This window comes from Bombina bombina, chromosome 6, assembly GCF_027579735.1.
Source record: "Bombina bombina isolate aBomBom1 chromosome 6, aBomBom1.pri, whole genome shotgun sequence".
Lineage (NCBI taxonomy): Eukaryota > Metazoa > Chordata > Amphibia > Anura > Bombinatoridae > Bombina > Bombina bombina.
The window spans coordinates 619,749,891-619,768,351 of NC_069504.1; the positions used below are offsets into that span (position 1 = coordinate 619,749,891).

Here is an 18,461-nt window from a genome sequence, read left to right on the forward strand (position 1 = left end):
ATGTCAGGCAGCAATGTTCCAGCAGAAGCTTCTGAGGCAGGATCAAAGTGAGACATCTTGCAAAATGTAAGAGAAAAAACAACATATAAAGCAAAATTATCTATTTCCTTATATGACAGTTTAAGGAAAGGGAAAAAATGCAAATAGCATAGCCCTCTGATAGAGAAAAAATCAAGAGGCAAACATCAATGGGGTATTGAAATAATGAAAAAAGTTTGGCGCCAAGTATGACGCACAACGTAACTAAACTTTTTTGGCGTCAAAAAATAACCGGAAATGACACACTCGCGTCACTAATGACGCAACCGTGTGAAAGGTCTCGGCGTCAAGTATGACGCCGGAAATGACGAACTTGCGTCAAAGACGTACTTTTTCGTGCCAAAAATGACGCAATAAAGTTTAGCATTTGTGGCACCCGCGGGCCTAATACCGCCCGCAAATTGTAAGAAGTAGTCAATTGAAAAAAAGACTAAACCCCAGTTAAGAAATAAATTTCATTTTTAAAAGAGGTTTATATTTCCCAAATATGAAACTGACAGTCTGCAGAAGGAAATACATGAACCTGACTCATGGAAAATATAAGTACAATACATATATTTAGAACTTTATATAAATGCATAAAGTGCCAAACCATAGCTGAGGTGTCTTAAGTAATAAAAAGCATACTTACCAAAAGACACCCATCCACATATAGCAGATAGCCAAACCAGTACTAAAACAGTTATTAGTAGAGGTAATGGTAAATTAAGAGCATATCGTCGATCTGAAAAAGGAGGTAGGAGATGAATCTCTACGACAGATAACAGAGAACTTATGAAAAAGACCCGTTAGGGAAATCATCGTATTCAATAAGTGATACTCCCTTCACGTCCCTCTGACATTCGCTGTACTCAGAGGAATTGGGCTTCAACAATGCCGAGAAGCGCATATCAACGTAGAAATCTTAGCACAAACTTACTTCACCACCTCCATAGGAGGCAAAGTTTGTAAAACTGAATTGTGGGTGTGGTGAGGGGTGTATTTATAGGCATTTTGAGGTTTGGGAAACTTTGCCCCTCCTGGTAGGATTGTATATCCCATATGTCACTAGCTCATGGACTCTTGCCAATTACATGAAAGAAACTGCTTCTTCTCTGGTAAACCGCACGGTCAGGAAAGAGGAAATCAGTGTAAGCACACCCGGTCACATGGTGCGCAATGCAGGACCACCCCTGCTATAAAAAAAAAAGCACTTCCAGGCTGCACAGCTTTCAAAACCGAAAGTAAAACCTGTACGTTCCAAAATCTGCCTGAGCCATATCTCACACATGTCGCAGCATAATCATAATAAAATAAAATAATGTGATTAATCCCCCCTGTTCAATAATCCCCCTCCAGAGATATTAACCCTTGATTCCAAACAGATAAAAGGAGCCACACTGTGACCCTGTCTTCTTGCGTTATCATATGTGTATAAAAAATGAAACAATCTTACCAGAATCTATGCCATGGAATAGAAACACAGCCTCTCAAGTTTGACAGTCTTGTAGCATCGCTCCTGACATGGACTTGAGTGATGGAAGCAGGCAGTGAAACTCGTCAACACTGATTGCTTAGGAGCTGATAATACGAGTCTGGATGGGTTAACAGAAAGACTCTCCCTGCATCTACAGACTCTAACATTCGTCAATGCTCTCACTGAGAGGCTGTCAAGACTACTTAAAACTCCAGTCCCATTTCGAAGGGTAGATACCCTTCATAAGGAACTACTCCGAGTCTTCTGACACTTCTCTGCCAACCTCCTGTGACTAAAGGCAAAGAATTTCTGGGATATGAGGGCAGTAGAGGGAGTATTTAAGCCTTTGGCTGGGGTGTCTTTGCCCCCTCCTGGTGGCCAGGTTCAGTATTTCTCAACAGTAAGGAATGATGCCGTGGACTCTCCTAATATTAAGAAGGAAAAGAGATATAATTACTAAGGACACGCTGCGAATGTATGCACATGTCCATTGACCTATAACTATTTTTTTTTCAGCTTCTACACATTTATCGTGGGCATTATAGCCCGGGAGGTTCATATAGGCCATCTGAGTACTACCATTTGGTGTGAGTATCACTATGTGAGTTAGCCTGAGTAGCACTTTATTCATAATTATCTAGGAGATAACACCTGTTAGACTATCTAAATAACAGCACCAGAAATGTAAAATGTACCCTGAATATTTTCATATATAGTTTGACAGCTCTAATTAAGGGGACCACAGTATACACAAAACACTAGAGCCGCAAACTGCTTAGTGAGTATAGGTTTATCTCCTTGTATATACAGTGCTATTATCACATTTTTTGAAAGTATACTCTGCTTGACCTGCATTTAATAATATGTATGTACAGGCTATGGATTAATACCTACATCCTAGGTCTGTATCTCATACTTATTAAAGTACCATCCCTGCCATATATGTGGGTTCATCTACCATTATTTCTTACCTGCAAAAACTCACTTGTGTTTTAAAGGTGTGTGTGAGTGTATGTTTTTGATTTTTTAAATTATCCTAATAAAGGTTAAATTTTATAACAGCTTATTTCTGCCACAATCATGTTGCTCTATACTTATTTATCTGTTAAGGAATGTGAGTGCTATCCAAGTGTTCATAGTTATCAGTCTTGCACTGGTCCAGTGTGGTTTTTCACTAGTACACAGCAACCCTACTATAATATTACTAGATCTGCAGTATAATATAATGTATTTGACTGATCAGCAGACAAGAGGATATAATTAAAGGTAATTCCTGAATTCACACTTAAGTAATGCCGTTAGTATCCCGTTTCATATTTATTATGCTACACAAAAAAATAAGAAAAATTCCCTTTTCTGTTCTACTAGTGATTTGGCTAATAAAGTTGTATTAGGAAAATGGTGGTGAACCAGAAATTCACAATAATTTTATTTAAAAAATTGCATGCCCTTTTTATTTTTAAACTTAAAATAAATATTAAATTATTTTTTAGTTTAACTCTTATTTTATGATTAATCAAACATAATTCCCAACAAATTTGTTACAAGTGCTAACTTTAGCACTGATACCATAGATTTGCCACCCCTGTATTAGGCGGAAAACCACATATCTAAATGTTTCCATCTGATATTTGGCTTTGCCATAAATAACTAATGTAAAACAGGATAAAAATTATGTTTTTCCTCTAGCATTGTTAATGAAACTGTGTGTAAAAATGCATTAGCAATGGAAATTGCTTGAATATGGTGTCTAGAAATTACTAGACCTGAGTGTGGAAAAAGGCGACCCTTCATGCCGATCGGCTATTTTCAGAGACAAATTTAAAATTGTAAAAAAGCAACTCACTAAAATCTGAATTTGTAAAGATTTTAGTATGTTGTTGTTTCACAAGTATAAATTTGGCTATTTGGGTCTGATAATAGCGGATTGGCACAGGGGCCACCTTCTTCCGCATCCAGAGGAATCAAAAATGTTAGAATGCACAGATCTAGAAATGAAATTACATTTTTATTAAACAGCACATAATGGTTAATCATGTCTATATATATATATATATATATATATATATATATATATATATATATATATATATATATATATATATATATATATATATAATATATAATATATGTCTATATATATATATATAATATATGTCTATATATATATATATATATATATATAAATAATATATATATATATAAATAATATATTACATATATATATATATATATATATATATATATATATATAATAAAAATTAATAGATATCAAAGCAGCTAGCAACAGTGCTGTCATTTTTTTTTCTTTTTTACAATGGCTGTTTCCATTACAAATCATATATATAATTTTTTATTCTTATCTGATAAATTCATTTATTTCTTGGTGGTGAGAGTCCACAATACCTTACATCACCTAGCCACCAGGAGGATGCAAAGAAACCCTAAACCAGAGCTTTTAATAACCCACCTACTACCCCTTTGCTTCCAGTAGTACATATAGACAAGGTTAGGAAGAAACGTAAGAATGATAGTAGGGTAAAGAGTAAAAATAAGACTGGCACCACCAGAATTTTATTTTTAGCAGGTTTGTGATCTCTCACTACCAACAAAGAAATTAATTTATCAAGAACCACTGCCTGAAGGAAATTCCTGCCAAATTCTTGCCTCCGCCAAGGCAAAAACATTGAAATAACAAAACTTGTTAAAGGTATGCAATGAAGACCAGGTTGCAGTCTTGCATATTTGTTCTACAGAGGCCTCATTCTTGAAGGCCCAGGAGGTAGAAACAGACTGAGTGGAATGAGCAGTAATACTGGCAGGTGGTTGCTTCTCCGCCTGATCTTCAACCAAGAGGCCAAAGACACTGTAGTAGCCCTCTGGCCCTTACATTTACCAAAAAAACGAGACAGACTGTAAGACTGTTGAAAATCCTTAGACACTTGTAAATAAAAATTGCAAGCCCTGATGACATCTAAATTATGTAAAATTCCTTCTTTGGAAAAACTAGTTAGGACATAATGACGGAACAACAATTTCTTGATTAAAGTTTTCTGTTGATAGTTCTTAGGAAGAAAACCAGACTTCGTATTCAAAACAGAATGATGAAAAACCAAATAAGGTGGATCACAAAAGAGAGCTGATAATTCAGAAACTCTACTAATTGAAGAGATAGCTAGCAAAAAAAAACACCTTTCAAAAAAAGGTTTTGATATTCAAGAATACATCAATTCAAATAGAGGATGTTGTAAAACTCTAAGATCCAAATTAAGACATCATGGAGGAGCAATAGCCTTGATTGCATGTCTGATTCTTACCAAAGCCTGTACAAGTGACTGAAGATATGGGAAGCAAGCTAATTTTCTGTGTAACAGAACAGAAAAAGCCAAAATCTGACCCTAAATAGAACTGGCTGATAAACCCTAGCACCAAGACAAAAAAAAAAAAAAACAACTTTCCACACTTTATGATAAATACGTCTTTGTAAAAGGTTTGCAAGCCTGAGTCAGAGAAGTTCCTCTGTGAAAGAATCAACCGTTCAATCCCCATGCAGTTAGGCTGAGAGACAGCAGGTTTTGGTAAAAAAAAATGGGCCTTGAGCAAGTAGATCTGGCCTCGGAGGCAGGCACCATAGAAGAGCACTAGACATCAGCACTTGACATCGGCATACCACATTCTGCTGAGCCATGCTGGAGCTATGAGAATTTCCCAAACATTCTCCTGTTTGTGGCACGCTACTACTCTAGGAAGAAGAACAATCAGCAGGAACAATGAAAATAAATTATACTGCCAAGGAGCAGGTAAAGAATCTATCAGCTCCGCCTGTGGATCCCCTGATGTCAACCCGTACCTTGGAAATTTGTCATTCAGATGGGATGCGACTTAATCGATCCAAAATCTCCTGCTCGAGAGACCATTCCCCTGAATGAGGCGCCTAGTGGCTGTCTACTCCTGGGATGTGAATGGCTCAGATGGAGCATTGATGTGTCTCTGCTGAGTTCAGAATATGAGACATTTCCTGCATTGGTAAGGACCTGCGCGTTCCTGCTTGATGATGTATGTACACCACCGTTGTTGGATTGAAAAGAGATACATAGAACTGAGTAAAATAGGGGCCACATCTAACGCATTTAGATTGCTCTGAGATCCAGGACATCTATGAGTAATGTTGCTTCCTGATGCCACCAAACGCCTTGAGCCTACACCGCTCTCTATTGAGACAGTGTCAGGGTTTTTTCCCTGTTTTGTTTGCCATGTGCTGCTGGCAGCCATTTTACTCACCTCTCTTGCTGTCTGGTGCATACTGTGTAATGCTGCTCATTTCCTGCACTTCCTTTTATGGCCAGACTGGAGTACATCATCCATGTGAGACAGGATGCAGTCTCAGAATTGTGATATCATCACTTATTATTTAAAGGGCATCTGTTCAGTATGTTTTGCCCTTGCGTTGTCTCAGAACTGTTTGATAGAGCTCCTATGTATTATCTGGCTGTCTGACGTCCCTCCTGGTTCCTAATACCTGGCTTGTTCCTGACTCTGCTTTTCTCCTTGTTCCTGATTCCGGCTCGTCTGACTACTCGCTTTGGCTCCTGACTCGGCTCGTCTGACTACCAGCTCTGGTTTTGATTCCTGGCTTGTTATTTGACTTATGGAATTTTTATTATTTTTTGCTATTAATTAAGGTGTGATCATTTTTGCACTTCTCGTCTCAGTCTGATTCCTGGCACCCTGACATTACGCAAGGGCCATGAATCCTGATGGTGCTAATAATTCACCTTTACCTGCCATAATATCCAGGATGGATGAACAGGATCACCACTTGGATCAATTTGCACTAGTCCTGCAAACCCTGCTGACTCGCACTGCACATTTGGACCCAAGTGTCCCGCAAGTTATGGCTGCTCCTGTTTCCGCTGCCGCACCTAGTCCTACCAGAAGCATGTCTGGTTCTGCACCTCTACCTCAGCGTTATGGAGGCGATCCTAATCAGTGCAGAGGGTTTTTGAACCAGGTGGGCATTAACTTTGAGATGTTACCTCAGGCGTTTCCCTCTGACAGAGCTAAGGTGGGATTTCTCATCTCGTTACTCTCTGACACAGCTCTTGCCCGGTCTAATCCCTTGTGGGAGACTAATAAACCCGTGATTTCAAATTACCCTGAATTTGTGGCCTCCTTTCGAAGGGTATTTGATGTTCCAGCTCGCTTCTCCTCTGCTGCTAAACGACTCATGTCCACCATGCAAGGTATAAGATCTGTTGCTCAGTATGCTATTGAGTTCCGTACGCTTGCCACAGAGGTAGGTTGGAACAATGAAGCCCTTGTTGCCGCCTTCTTTCATGGGCTCTCTGATGCGATTAAAGATGAAGTTGCTGCCAGAGATTTACCAGAAGATTGAGGCATCGGTGTCTTTTTTGATTCTAATTGACATCAGACTAAGTGAGAGGCCCTCTTTCAAGGAGCGCTTGCGGAAGCCTCCTGTTCCGTCGTCTCCTACGTGTTCGTTCCCACCCATGCCTCCCTCTCCTCCCATGTCTCCTGGTCCCGAGTCACCAGGTACTGCTGAGCCGATGCAGTTGGGATTCACGTGTCTCTCCCCAGCGGAGAGGGCCTTTAGGAGGAGGGAGGGGCTCTGCCTCTATTGTGGGTTACAGGGCCACCTTTTGAAGTCTTGTCCTACACGGCCGGGAAACGCTCACACCAAAGGTCCTGTCAGGGGCAGACCTTGGGTGGTTTAACCTCGTCCCCGGAACCGCTAAGGGAGAAACCTTTGGACACAGTTGTCCTTTCCTGGGTGGACTCCTCCATAGTCACCCAGGCTCTTGTTGAGTCCAGTGCTGTGGGCTATTTCATTGACAGTGCTTTTGTATCAAAGCACTCCATTCCTGTTTTGCCTCGGTCCGTTCCACTTGCTATTGAGGCTATTGATGGCAGGCCCCTTCAGCCCGCACTCGTTACTCACGAAACTGCTCCATTATCCATGGCTGTTGGGGCTCTCCATTTTGAAACCCTCCAGTTCCAGGTGATAAACTCTCCGCATTTTACAGTTGTTCTGGGTTATCCCTGGCTCCAAAAGCACAATCCCAGTCTCGACTGGCGCAGGTCCGAAATTTTGTTGTGGTCTCCGCAAAGTATTTCCACTTGTCTTCAGAAACCAGTTAAAGTATTGTGCACTTCTTCGGTATCTCAATTGACAGAGGAGTACTGAGAGTTCCTAGACGTTTTTGACAAGGTGCGTGCCAGTACGTTGCCTCCTCACCGGTCTTACGATTGTGCCATAGACCTGCAACCCGAAGCCATTCCTCCTCATGGCCGGGTTTACCCTCTGTCTGTTGCAGAGAATTGTGCTATGGAGGAGTATGTTGCCGATGCTCTGTCGCGGGGGATCATCCACAAATCCTGCTCTCCTGCAGGGCTGGCTTCTTCTTTGTGAAGAAAAAGGGCGGCGAGTTAAGACCATGCATCGATTATAGGGGTCTTAATCATCTTACCATTAAGAATGCTAACCCTATTCCGCTCATTATGGAACTCTTTGACCGCCTCAAGGGAGCTACAGTCTTTACTAAACTTGATTTGAGAGGAGTACTAAACTTGATTTGAGAGGAGCGTACAATCTCGTTAGGATCAAGGAGGGCCACGAATGGAAAACAGCATTTAACACCAGGAGCGGGCATCATGATTATCTTTTAATGCCCTTTGGCCTATGTAATGCTCCTGCTGTTTTCCAGGAATTTATTAATGATGTCCTACGAGATATGTTGCAACAGTGTGTTGTGGTGTACTTAGATGACATCCTCATACACTCACCCACACTTGAGGCTCATCGTTCTGATGTTACACGGGTTCTTCCGAGACTAAGTGAGAATGGCCTGTTTTGTAAACTCGAGAGATATGAGTTCCATCAGACTCAAGTAGGTTATGTTATCTCCGTTGCAGGGTTCTCCCTGGATCCTGACAAGTTATCTGCAGTGGCCTTGCCCAGTTGGTCTTCGGTCTATTCAACGTTTTTTGGGGTTCGCCAATTACTATAGAAAGTTTATTAAAAACTTTTCTTCCTTGGTCAAACCTATCACAGACATGACTCGTAAAGAGAATGATCCACTCCATTGGTCACCTACAGACATTAAGGCCTTTGATAGTCTTAAGACTGCCTTTGCTGCCGCTCCAGTTCTGGCTCATCCTAACCCTGTCCTGCCTTTCTTGAGGTCGACGCGTCTGAGACTGGTGTAGGTGCCCTCTTGTCTCAACGTCCTACGCCTGACATTTCCTTGCCTCCGTGTGGTTCCTTCTCTAAGAAATTGTCTCCAGTGGAGTGCAATTATGAAATTGCTGACAGGGAATTACTGGCCATAATTTTGGCACTCAAGGAATGGAGGCATCTTCTCGAGGGTACTAGCGTGCCAGTGCTCATTCTTACTGACCACAAGAATTTAACTTATCTATCTGAAGCAAAACGTTTGTTGCCCCGACAGGCCAGATGGGCGCCATTTTTGTCTCGGTTTAATTATGTGGTCTCCTACCTGCCTGGTAGTAAGAATGCTAGGGCTGATGCTCTCTCAACAATTTTCCCCTCTGTCCAAGGAGGAGTCTGTACCTACTCCAGTTATACCTCCTGACCATATTTTGGCTAACATATGTACTAATTTGACTTCTCCCTTGGGGGAGGAGATCCTGGCTGCACAAACCAATGCACCTCCTAAGAAACCTAGTGGCAAGTGTTTTGTTCCTGAGAATCTTCGAATTAAACTTTTGCACACTTACCACTATCCTAAAGCCGCAGGTCACCCAGGCAAGAACCAAATGATTTGGTCTGTCACTCGACAATTCTGGTGGCCAGGTCTTCGTTCTGATGTTGCTGCGTATGTTGCCTCCTGCTCAGTTTGTGCATAGAATAAGACTCCAAGACGTTTTCTGTGGGTCTTCTTCAACCTATTGCTAATGGTGAGCGTCCTTGGACACATCTTTCCATGGATTTCATTGTCGAGCTCCCTGTTTCCAATGGCAATACTGTAATTATTATGGTGGTTGACCGTTTTTCTAAAATGTCACATTGCATTCCCTTGAAGAAGTTGCCTACCGCTCAGGAGCTTGCTTCAATTTGTGCCCGTGAGGTCTTCCGTTTACATGGGTTACCCAAGGAGATAGTGTCAGACCGGGATAGATAGTTTGTCTCCAGATTTTGGCGTTCGTGCTCAAATGGGGATCCAGCTTTCCTTCTCCTCTGCATATCACCCTCAATCCAATGGGGCTGCGGAATGGTCTAATCAAGCTCTGGAACAGTTCCTCCGTTGCTATGTCTCAGATCACCACAATAATTGGTCTGAACTGTTACCTTGGGCAGAGTTTGCTCGTAATAGTGCTATTAATGCTTCCTCCAAGTTATCCCCGTTCATGGCGAATTATGGGTTTCAACCATCCTTGTTGCCCGATTCATTCATGTCTCAGGGTATTCCGGCTTTGGAGGAGCATTTCCGGCAATTCCGTTCCACGTGGGTGCAGATTCAGGATTGCCTTCATCGTTCTATGCAGCGCCAAAAGTTCCAGGCTGATCATAGGTGTCTGCCAGCGCCTTCCTACCAGGTTGGTGTGAGAGTTTGGCTGTCCTCCCGCAACTTAAATCTTCGTGTGCCTTCCAATAAACTGGCTCCTCGTTATGTTGGTCCTTTTCTAATACTCCGACGGGTCAATCCTGTGGCCTACGCTCTTGACCTTCCTCCTGCAATGCGCATCTCCAATGTTTTTCATGTCTCTCTCTTGAAACCATTGGTTTGTAATCGGTTTACCACTGTGTTGCCTCGTCTCCGTCCTATCTTTGTTGACAACCATGAGGAGTATGAGGTCAGCAGAATTATTGACTCTTGTATGTCCAGGGGCCGCGTACCGTATTTGGTTCACTGGAGGGGCTACGGTCCGGAGGAGCGTTCATGGGTTCCCCTCCTCTGATGTTCATGCTCCTGCCCTCCTCCATGCCTTCCATGCCCGTTTGCCCAATAAGCCTTTTGTCCTCCCACGGGGGAGGGGTCGTTGAGGGGAGGGTAATGTCAGGGTTTTTTCCCTGTTTTGTTTGCCATGTGCTGCTGGCAGCCATTTTACTCACCTCTCTTGCTGTCTGGTGCATACTGTGTGATGCTGCTCACTTCCTGCACAGGCTAAGTCCATGCCTCTTAAAAAAGGCTTAGTCTGCCCCAACTGGAGAAGAGTCCAGATCGGGGGCCACACCTTCCTGCAGTCTTGGAATCAGAAGAACATTTCTTGGGCTTCTGCTTGGATTTGTTCCAGACTAGATTTGGTCTCCGGGTGGGTTTGTACAACTCATTCTCATGGGAAGATAAAGATCTCCGATTCTTGTTCTGGTGAAAGGAGCGAAAAACGGCCACCAAATCTAACCTGAGGCAAGATAGCTCCTCTGTGCCCCCTGGCACTGTAGAGACAATAGAAGCCAAGCCAGGCCCAAATAGGTTCTTACCCTTGAATGCCAACAGCAGCAGTCTAGATTTGGAAAACATGTCAGCTGACCATGACTTGGCCAAGAGCCCATCTGGCCAAGGCTGTATCTTTAGCATTGATGCAAAAAAAAAAAATTGTGATAATCGCATCACAAATGAAATATTTTGTGGTCTTTAAGGTCTGAATGTGCTCTTCGATCTCTAAGGAGGATTCCACAGACACTCAGATAAGGAGTCACACCAGAATGCTGCAGCTCCTGCAACAATACTTACTGCAGGCTGAAATAGAAGCCCCCTTGTAAGGAAGCCTTCTTAAGGTAACCACGTTTCCTGTTCATAGGGTCCTTAAAATAAATGCTGTCTTCCAGAGGCATAGTAGTTCTTTTGGCTAAAGTAGATCTAGCACAGTTTACCTTGGGAAAAGTACCCCATAAGTCCAAATTGGTCTCAGGCACAGGGTTAAGTTTCTTAAACATATAAGAAGTAGTGAACAAACTTCTGATTTATCCCATTCCTTGGAAATCAGAAATCAATAATGGAAAAGGAAAGGTTTCAGGGGACCTAGACTTTGTTCTGAAAATTATAAAAAAAAATAAAAAAAAAAAAAAAACTTATGAACTGCGTTGCCGTCAGTCCTGAACTCCTAAGGTTCTTTGAACCTCCTTAAGATAATCTTGATGAGGTAATGTCCCTAGATTCTTTTTCTGAATCTGCAGACAACCGAAGGGCCAGCAGGGGTGCTACCCTAGGAAGGAGATCCTGAACAAATGTTTTTAAGCTTGCGCTTATGCTTACTTGCAGGCGGCATTGCAGCAGTAGCCTCAGTAACTGCAGATTGTAAATGAGTTTTAAAGTCCAGGTCAAATGCAGTCACTCAAGTAATATACACAGGTGGATGTTCCACATTAGCTAGTAAGCTGCAAAGCTGTGCAGAAGGTCAGACTGTGACCGATTTACATAATAAACACTTATTTACAAGAATATTGATATCTGAAGGATTAACCTCAGCTGAAATAACATTAGTGAGGGCAGTCCCAGAATACTCCATAATAAACATTAAAACTGACCGCTAACCTCCATTTAAAAGGTTAAAGAAATAGGAGTAAGGGAAAGTGGCCCTTTGCCCCATAAAATGTATCAATAAAAAGAGCTAACTTCGGGATATTAAGCAATAGACCCTTGCTATACTCTATCTCCAAGTTGCCCAACAATAAGAGAGACATGTAGTAAACCACAAACATGCACTTGACAATGTACCTTTCTTGCTCTGGTATAGAGTCTCAACCCCTCCTGAGGTCCACCGATGATCCGATCAGCAAGCTGTGTATAAAATGCTGCACCTTCCATATCCAGTACTGCACCTTCCATATCCGGCTGCGCAGAATGAGGAAGAGGGGCAGGGAGTGCGCCAAAGCGCTTCCCTGTTGCAGAAAAAAAAGTAAACTCCCTCCTTGCCACAAGATGAATACGTGCGCTATGTCTTTGCTCCAGCCTACACTACCAACACTTCCCCAGTGCACCAGAATGTCCTGTGTGTGACCGAATCGCTGAGGTACAGAAGTTCCTGAGAGCAGTTTAAAGGGTCAAATACCTCATAGCACTGAAAAAAAAAATTCAAGTAAAGTATGCACAAAGCACCACACTAGACCCCATAGTTGAACAGATGGACCCTCCTCAATTAATTAATGAATACAATTTTCCTTAGTCCATCCCTTGTGCACAAAACTATGCAATGTGTACAAACTATAAACTTGTGTGAAAACTCCTAAAACTGGGAACAACTGACATAGTAAGTACTATTAGCCAACCTCACCACTTACTAAGTACTCTCTCACACTCCTGTTGGAAATAATAACTTGTGTACTTACCCGCCTTAAAGTCCCACTCCTCTGCTTTGCTATAATAAAGACAGACAAAATGTCACCCCTGGCCTGTTTGTGACCAAAACTCCATAAAAGGAGAATTTTATTACACTAGCATTACTCTCCCAAACCCTCTCTTCTAGGAACTGTCCATTGAGGATTTAAAAGTCATGAACATCTTTAAGATTCTTTTTAAATTTACAGAGCACCTTTATCTTTGCCCTCTCCTTGACAATGCAAAAGAACTACTGGGAGGGAAGGGGAAATAGGAGGGTTATTTAAAAGCTCTGGTGTACTGTTTCTTTGCCTCCTCCTGGGGGACTCAAGAGAAAGGTCTTGTGGACTCTCACTACCATTAGAAAGAAAATATATAAACACAAACTTACTTGCACCACGAGTGAGCCAACCAGTTCAGACCCTCTAACTGGTAGTCTCTTAGCTCGAGTCCTTCTCCGCCAATATAAGATGGTTGTTTCTTGAGAGTTACAAATCTAGGTCTATGTCTCAGAACCTAGAAATACAGAATAATTCTGTGATACATGATAAACGGAAGCCTTTAATGTTAATTATCTATATTGTATTGTATTTGAGTAAGGAGAGACATATGCATACACACAGCAAAGGACTGGGTACATATCAGGTGACCCAGGGAAATAGGGTGCGTTTCACAGGTGACACTGGCTGCTTGGTGAAAAATCCACCAGGCAAATACAACAAAAACAACTTTGAAATCTAGCTGGCACTCTCTCACATACAATAGCAGAATATTAAAAACATGAAACAGATTATTAGATACAGCTATTGACCAAGAGATTACAAAGCCCGTGTGTCTATTTACAATTGTTACACTATTCTAGTCCTTATCAGCCCTCCATGCCATCTTTTAATAAACAGAAGCAGACTTGACAGGGAACTTGGGCTTGTCATGTCTTGCTTTTTCTAACTGGCTTCTTATAGAATAATCACCCAAGCAGAAGTTATGACGATTAAAGGGACAGTCTAGTCAAAATTAAACTTTCAGGATTCAGATCGGGAATTTTAAGCAACTTTCCAATTTACTTTAATCATCAAATGTGTTTTGTTCTTTTGATATTCCTTGTTGAAAACTAAACCTAGGTAGGCTCGTATGCAAATTTCTATGGCCTTGAGGCCCCCTCTTATCTCAGTGCATTTTGACAGGGTTTTTTTACAGCTAGACAGCACTAGTTCACATATGTTCACTAGTTCACACTAGGAGTCAGCACTGATTGGCTAAAATGCATGTCTGTCAAAAGAACACAAAATGGGGGGGCAGTCTGCAGAGGCTTAGATACAAGGTAATCGCAGAGGCAGGAAGTGTATTAATATAGCTGTGTTGGTTGGCAAAAATGGGAAATGGGTTATATTATCTTTTTAAACAATAAAAATTCTGGAGTAGACTGTACCTTTAAGATTACATCCTAATTAGGAAGCAGACAAAATAAAACATATAGAATATATTAAATGGTTTATTTGTATAGGGAGGGGTTTGTGAGGTATTGAGGAATATTAAAAGGGACATTAAACACTTGATTGCTAAAAATCATTAAAACTAACTTCTCTGAGTAATAATAAAAAACCGAGTACAGTTCTTTATGCTGTACGTTCAGCTTACCCCAAACATTTAAAGAAAATTGTTTCTATCAAAATACTTATCCAGGGTTTGATGCGGCTATGTAGGTGCTCTGACAGAATGCCGAAGCATGTTCTTAGTGCGGCCGAGGGCAGATACGGTCCAGAGTGCTCTGTTCTAATCAGAGCCTCGGGGGCCGCAACCGCCTCTGGGAACCTAACCATGGGTCCCAACCTGCACGTCTTTTAGTTCTCTGTCTGGGAAATACACTATCTGTCAAATCGATCTATTATCAAATCTATCTATTCACCGGACTGCTATCCGACGGCCACGGGCTATGTATGCCGCCATGTTTCAACAGCACAGGAGTCACATGACACGCACTGCATATCTCCCTATAATGTACAGCAGCTGCACTCACTCACTGTTATGAAGACAGAGCTTGTGCTGCAGTTTAGAAAAGCATATTAATAAAATGTTTTATTTCAGTAACAGATTCCTATGTAAAAAAGGCTTACTGTTCAAACTTTAAAGGGCCATAATACCCAAATGTTTAAACACTTGAAAGTGATGCAGCATAGCTGTAAAAAGCTGACTAGAAAATATCACCTGAACATCTCTATGTAAAAAAGAAAGATATTTTACCTCAAAAGTTCCTCAGTAGCCACATCCCATTGTAAAGGACTTCTAAGCAGCAAATCAGTATGTCTGTCCTGGGACAGCTAAGGGGTTGAGCCTTGTGCACTCATGTTATTTCCCAATTCAGTTTAAAGGAATTTTACTATGAAATCTCATGAGAGTTAAGTGAAATCTCATGAGATCACAGTAACAGAGTTCATGACCTCAGCACTGCTGATGCTGATTGGCTGCTGTTCATTTCTTCTTCTTTTTTTTGCCTGCAGCTGAGCAGCAGTTGAGTATAACTTTTTACACAGAACTTACTCTGCTGAGCTGAGGAAATTGTGAGGTAAAATATCTTCCTTTTTAACATAGAAATGTTCAGGTGATATTTTCCTGTCAGCTTTTTACAGTTATGCTGCATCAGTTTCAAGTGATTTAGCATATGAGTATTATGTCCCTTTAACACACTAACAGTCCTAAGCTGTGTGAATGCAAGGCACCCGGCAGAATTATAAATGTAAATATACACAATAAGAGAGAAACTGTGGGCGCCTAAAAAAGGCTAGTCCAAAGAAATAAATAAAACAAAACAGAATATATCTATATATAAAAAATATATATTTAATAATATAGTTATCACACACTATAAGAAAGTCTCATCTGAGAATTATCACGATTACTAGCATGTATTAAATATTACCAGCATGTATTAAATATTAAAACAGCTTATTAAAAAGCAACTATTGCAAGCACAAATATGGAAAACAAAAGTTAAAATCTAAAGTTAAAACAAAAGAAATATCTGTCTGTCTAATTCACAAAAAAAATAAACAACTATCTATAGAAATAAGGTATGACTAATCTGCACCTATATTGGACTAATAATAACCTATATATAATATAATTGATTTTAACCTCTGGTGCAGACAGGGTTAATAGCTGCACGCTGTAGAAATATTGTCAAAATTTTCCAAATAGAGTATTTCCAGTCATAAAATATTGGTCCAGCTTATGTAAAGAGAGAGTCCAACAGCCGTTTATATTTGTATTATCTTCAACTGATTATTCGCTGATTATCCAGCAATGTAGGAGAAAGTTTAGCAAGCGTGCTATTCAGCACGATACGATAATGAAAGTTTTGGTACCTTACTTTAAATGAAAAGTTGAGTTTATGTAACCATCCAGGAACAAAGCAGTTTTACCCTCCCCACATTTATAACCCTGCTGGGTGCCGTGCATTCACACAGCTTAGGACTGTCAGAGTGGTAAAGTTTAAACAGTAAGCTTTTTTTTACACAGGAATCTGTTAATAAAATAAAACATTTTATTAACATGCTTTTCTAACAAACTGCAGCGCAAGCTCTGTCTGCATAACAGTGAGTGAGTGCTGCTGCTGTGCTTCCTATAGGCATACATTATAGGGAGATATGCTGTGCGTGTCATGTGACACTGTATTGAGTCACATGACTGCTGTGCCCAGTGTAACGTACGTTACAATATGGCACCATACATGGGAGAATCAAGCACCTAATTAGCATTCATCTTCAAAGCAATCTTTTTCAACACTTTGGGGTAAGCTGAACAAATAAAGCAGACAGCAGTGATAACACCTGATAAAAATCATTAAAAATGTTTTCTTATGAATTAAAATCAGGTAAAGTTTCCCTTTAAAGGGACAGTCAACACCAGAATTGTTGTTGTTTAAAAAGAAAGATAATCCCTTTATTACCCATTCCCCAGTTTTGCAAAACCAACACTGTTATATTAATACACTTTTTACTTCTGTGACTAACTTGTATCTAAGCATCTTCTGACCGCCCCTAATCACATGACTTTTAGTTCTTATCTATTGACTTGCATTTTAGCCAATTAGTGCAGTGTCTGCCACTAGCCACGTGGCATGATCACAATGCTATCTGTATGGCCTACATGAGCTTGCTCTCCCCTGCTGTGAAAAACAGAATTTATGTTTACCTGATAAATTACTTTCTCCAACGGTGTGTCCGGTCCACGGCGTCATCCTTACTTGTGGGATATTCTCTTCCCCAACAGGAAATGGCAAAGAGCCCAGCAAAGCTGGTCACATGATCCCTCCTAGGCTCCGCCTTCCCCAGTCATTCGACCGACGTAAAGGAGGAATATTTGCATAGGAGAAATCATATGATACCGTGGTGACTGTAGTTAAAGAAAATAAATCATCAGACCTGATTAAAAAACCAGGGCGGGCCGTGGACCGGACACACCGTTGGAGAAAGTAATTTATCAGGTAAACATAAATTCTGTTTTCTCCAACATAGGTGTGTCCGGTCCACGGCGTCATCCTTACTTGTGGGAACCAATACCAAAGCTTTAGGACACGGATGATGGGAGGGAGCAAATCAGGTCACCTAGATGGAAGGCACCACGGTTTGCAAAACCTTTCTCCCAAAAATAGCCTCAGAAGAAGCAAAAGTATCAAATTTGTAAAATTTGGTAAAAGTGTGCAGTGAAGACCAAGTCGCTGCCTTACATATCTGATCAACAGAAGCCTCGTTCTTAAAGGCCCATGTGGAAGCCACGGCCCTAGTGGAATGAGCTGTGATTCTTTCAGGAGGCTGCCGTCCGGCAGTCTCATAAGCCAATCTGATGATGCTTTTAAGCCAAAAAGATAGAGAGGTAGAAGTTGCTTTTTGACCTCTCCTTTTACCAGAATAAACAACAAACAAGGAAGATGTTTGTATGAAATCCTTTGTAGCATCTAAATAGAATTTTAGAGCACGGACAACGTCCAAATTGTGTAACAAACGTTCCTTCTATGAAACTGGATTCGGACACAAAGAAGGTACAACTATCTCCTGGTTAATATTTTTGTTGGAAACAACCTTCGGAAGAAAACCAGGCTCAGTACGTAAAACCACCTTATCTGCATGGACCAGATAGGGCGGAGAACACTGCAGAGCAGATAACTCAGAAACTCTTCTAGCGGAAGAAATTGCAACCTAAAACAAAACTTTCCAAGATAATAACTTAATATCTACGGAATGTAAGGGTTCAAACGGAACCCCTTGAAGAACTGAAAGAACTAGATTAAGACTCCAGGGAAGAGTCAAAGGTCTGTAAACAGGCTTGATTCTAACCAGAGCCTGAACAAACGCTTAAACGTCTGGCACAGCTGCCAGCCTTTGTGAAGTAAAACAGATAAAGCAGAGATCTGTCCCTTCAGAGAACTCGCAGAAAATCCTTTCTACAAACCTTCTTGTAGAAAGGAAAGAATCTTAGGAATTTTTATCTTGTTCCATGGGAATCCTTTAGATTCACACCAACAGATATATTTTTTCCATATATTATGGTAAATTTTTCTAGTTACAGGCTTTCTAGCCTGAATAAGAGTATCTATTACAGAATTTGAAAACCCACGCTTTGATAAAATCAAGCGTTCAAACTCCAAGCAGTCAGTTGGAGGAAAACCA

At 41.0% G+C, this 18,461-nt stretch overlaps 1 protein-coding gene across 4 annotated transcripts in view; it reads right to left on the reverse strand.

The window, feature by feature from the left end:
• The window catches only part of CHD2 (chromodomain helicase DNA binding protein 2), a 1,035,232-nt gene that overhangs the window by 589,159 nt on the left and 427,612 nt on the right, over positions 1-18,461 (reverse strand). For all 4 annotated transcript variants that reach the window (XM_053717628.1, XM_053717629.1, XM_053717630.1 and 1 more), the window contains one exon: positions 13,187-13,311. In XM_053717628.1, the coding sequence (XP_053573603.1) occupies positions 13,187-13,311 (125 nt within the window). The remainder of the gene's footprint in view (positions 1-13,186; positions 13,312-18,461) is intronic.